The sequence below is a fragment of the Primulina tabacum genome, chromosome 18 (genome assembly GCF_025594145.1).
Source record: "Primulina tabacum isolate GXHZ01 chromosome 18, ASM2559414v2, whole genome shotgun sequence".
In the NCBI taxonomy this organism is placed as follows: domain Eukaryota; kingdom Viridiplantae; phylum Streptophyta; class Magnoliopsida; order Lamiales; family Gesneriaceae; genus Primulina; species Primulina tabacum.
This window is the reverse complement of record NC_134567.1, coordinates 25,388,332-25,390,866: the sequence shown is the minus strand read 5'-3', so window position 1 is coordinate 25,390,866 and position 2,535 is coordinate 25,388,332. Positions and strand designations below refer to the sequence as shown.

General features: G+C 38.6%; 1 protein-coding gene across 1 annotated transcript; it reads right to left on the bottom strand.

Annotated features, from left to right (window-relative positions):
* Nucleotides 1-305: 305 nt before the first annotated feature.
* LOC142533640 (expansin-A1) lies at nucleotides 306-1,860 on the bottom strand. Its single transcript, XM_075640473.1, has 4 exons — nucleotides 1,714-1,860; nucleotides 1,487-1,619; nucleotides 1,053-1,365; nucleotides 306-876 (listed from the first exon to the last, which is right to left on the bottom strand). The coding sequence occupies exons 2-4, from the start codon at nucleotides 1,611-1,613 to the stop codon at nucleotides 570-572; spliced, it is 747 nt and encodes a 248-aa protein (XP_075496588.1). The 5' UTR covers nucleotides 1,614-1,619; nucleotides 1,714-1,860; the 3' UTR covers nucleotides 306-569.
* Nucleotides 1,861-2,535: the final 675 nt, after the last annotated feature.

Sequence of the window (2,535 nt, the reverse complement as noted above, 5' to 3'; positions counted from 1 at the left end):
TATATATTTTAATAGTTTTGAAAGAATAAATTTAAAATTAGCAAAAAATTGTGTGAGACGATCCTCACGGGTCGTATTTTGTGAGATATATATTTTATTTGGATCATCCATTAAAAATTATTACGTTTTATGCTAAAAATATTATTTTTTATTGTGAATATCTATAAAATTGACCTGTCTCACATATAAAAAATTGTGAGATCGTCTAACAAGAAACCTTCTCACAAAAAACCTACAAAACCTACTGTTCGAAAGATTTTGGACATCTTAACAAGAAAAGGGCAGAAAGCGGAAAAAAAAATCACTTAGAGCAAATATATAATTCTATTACTAATTTGATAGTAATTATAAAAGAAGCGGGTGGTACATTTAAATCCACCTCAGCCAAAAGAACCAAAGGGACCCTCCATAAATCGAGTACCCTCCAGTGAAATTCCCAAGACTAGCACAATTTTTAGATCATGTCACGCTACTAATACCCGCGACTATATAAAATCTCTACGACTAAATCTAATAAACTAAAACACCACACTCCATATTATAATTAACTAGTTTCTCGGGATATCCATTCAACGAAATTGAGCTCCGGCGAACGTCTGGCCGAACGACCAGCTACGGGGGACGACGTTGTTAGAGACGATAGTGCGGCCATCGCTCGTGGTGACCTTAAAAGACAAGCTTTGACCGTTAAGATAGTTGTTGTTTTGCCAATTCTGACCCCAGTTTCTCGACATGGGCTGCCATCCGGTCCGAGACCCTTTGATGGAAACCGCGTGGACATCACCGGCACCACCGACGTTAGTTACGAGTACTAGGTTGAAGTAGGAGTGGCCATTAATGGTGAACCTTATGCCTCCCTTTCTATTGCAGGCTACCCTACAAGAAATAAAGCAACAATAGTGGATAGAAAGTTAATTTTACCATCGAGAATGTGTGGGGAACATTAAATGTGTAGGCACATGGGAGCATTAAATATGGTGTCTGGGAAGAAAGATTGGGCAAAATATTAAAACAAACTAGGATAAGTGAAGTGAGTCGAGTGACCAAATTACCTTCTGTAGGAAACAGGGACAATCCCAGATCTATACTGAGCAATGTGTTGAAAAACAGGCTGGGACAGATCAAAGTGGTGACGAGGAGGGTTGCACCAGCCCCCTGCATCGTTCGGTAAGGCGTTGTTTGGCGGGCAAAAATTAGTGGCCGTGACTACAATCGATCCAGGCAAGCACCACTGTCTCGCATTAACACACCGAATCTCGAAACACGAGCCGCAGCTTAGTCCGTTGTTGAACAGGGCTGTGCTTAACGCAGCTGTGTTTGTGCCATACCCCTGGCTGTAAAGATTTCCATATCCACAAGCCCCACCTGTTCAAAGATTCCATAAAAGCGAAAAATGGGGGTTAGCCGAACACACCTAGAACTTGTTACATATTTACTTTGGCCGAAAATGGTAAAGATTGAAATTTTATTGGTTATTTGTGAATACCCATCGTTCCGGAGGCGTCGCTTCCTCCATAGAAGGTTGCATGAGCATTAATCCAACCTCCACCGTACCCGTTGATACGAGGCACCATTGCTAGAACACCCACCAAGAAAAGTCCCACAAAATCCATTTTTACCTGCAGGAAAATCGAATTTGAAGACACCCTTTTCAGCATTTTGCTTAGGATGCTGGAAAAGTTTTTCAACAAAATTAAGAAAGAAAAAAATTACCTCGGAGTTTAGGACTTCAAAAAAAAAAGGTAGACAGAGGGAGGTTAGTGAATTGTTTTGAATGTGGGAAATATGAAGAGCACGGGGATATAAATAGAGACTCAAGGGTTGAGCACTTAGACCTTACCTTTGGTATTTTATTCACATATATTTATTTTTCCAAATCTTTGAATTAACATTTATAATATATAATATATATATGATTTAATCACCCTCTTGAAGTTCCCATGTGCATGTTCGTTTTTTTTAGAAAAAAGTTAATTAAATTAAAAATATTTGTGTTCCTATGACTACAATACTACTATTTTGCAATGTGAATTTGAAATGACAAAATAGGAGGTAGGCGGCAGGAATTGATTCTTTACTAGGAACCCTTTTACTTTCTCTACGTAGAAGATGATTTTTCCCTCTTTTTCTGTTTTATTGTCCCCCTTCTTTTTCTCACATCTCCGCCCCGTCTTTTAGACTGCAAATGCAATCTTTAGGCGGACTTATCAGCGCATTAGTCTATTAATCAAAATCATTGGCCCATGTGGAATACAACTAAGATCAAACTAGATGTTCAACGAACTACTCGGAATCCGACTCATTTTTCTTTGCTCGGAAATAGACAAAGCACGGTAGGACAAGAATGGTCGAACCCACTAGGGCCGAGCAGCCGAATTGCAAGTGCCTTGACCTGAACTCAAATTCGTTATGGCGGTGAATAAAATCCTACTAGTCATATAAATCTCTCGACAAATATTCTATAATAAGGAAATAATTTCGAGAAAATATGGGTATACAATTCAAATTACAAATTATCAAATATGAAATAAGATC

What these genes read in the sequence shown, in the direction of transcription:
- LOC142533640 (XM_075640473.1), bottom strand. Translation starts at nt 1,613, where the DNA reads ATGGATTTTGTGGGACTTTTCTTGGTGGGTGTTCTAGCAATGGTGCCT. An exon ending in CGACGCCTCCGGAACGATGG is followed by an intron (nt 1,366 to 1,486) that starts GTATTCACAAAT and finishes ATCTTTGAACAG; the next exon opens with GTGGGGCTTGTGGATATGGA. An exon ending in GTCCCTGTTTCCTACAGAAG is followed by an intron (nt 877 to 1,052) that starts GTAATTTGGTCA and finishes TATTTCTTGTAG; the next exon opens with GGTAGCCTGCAATAGAAAGG.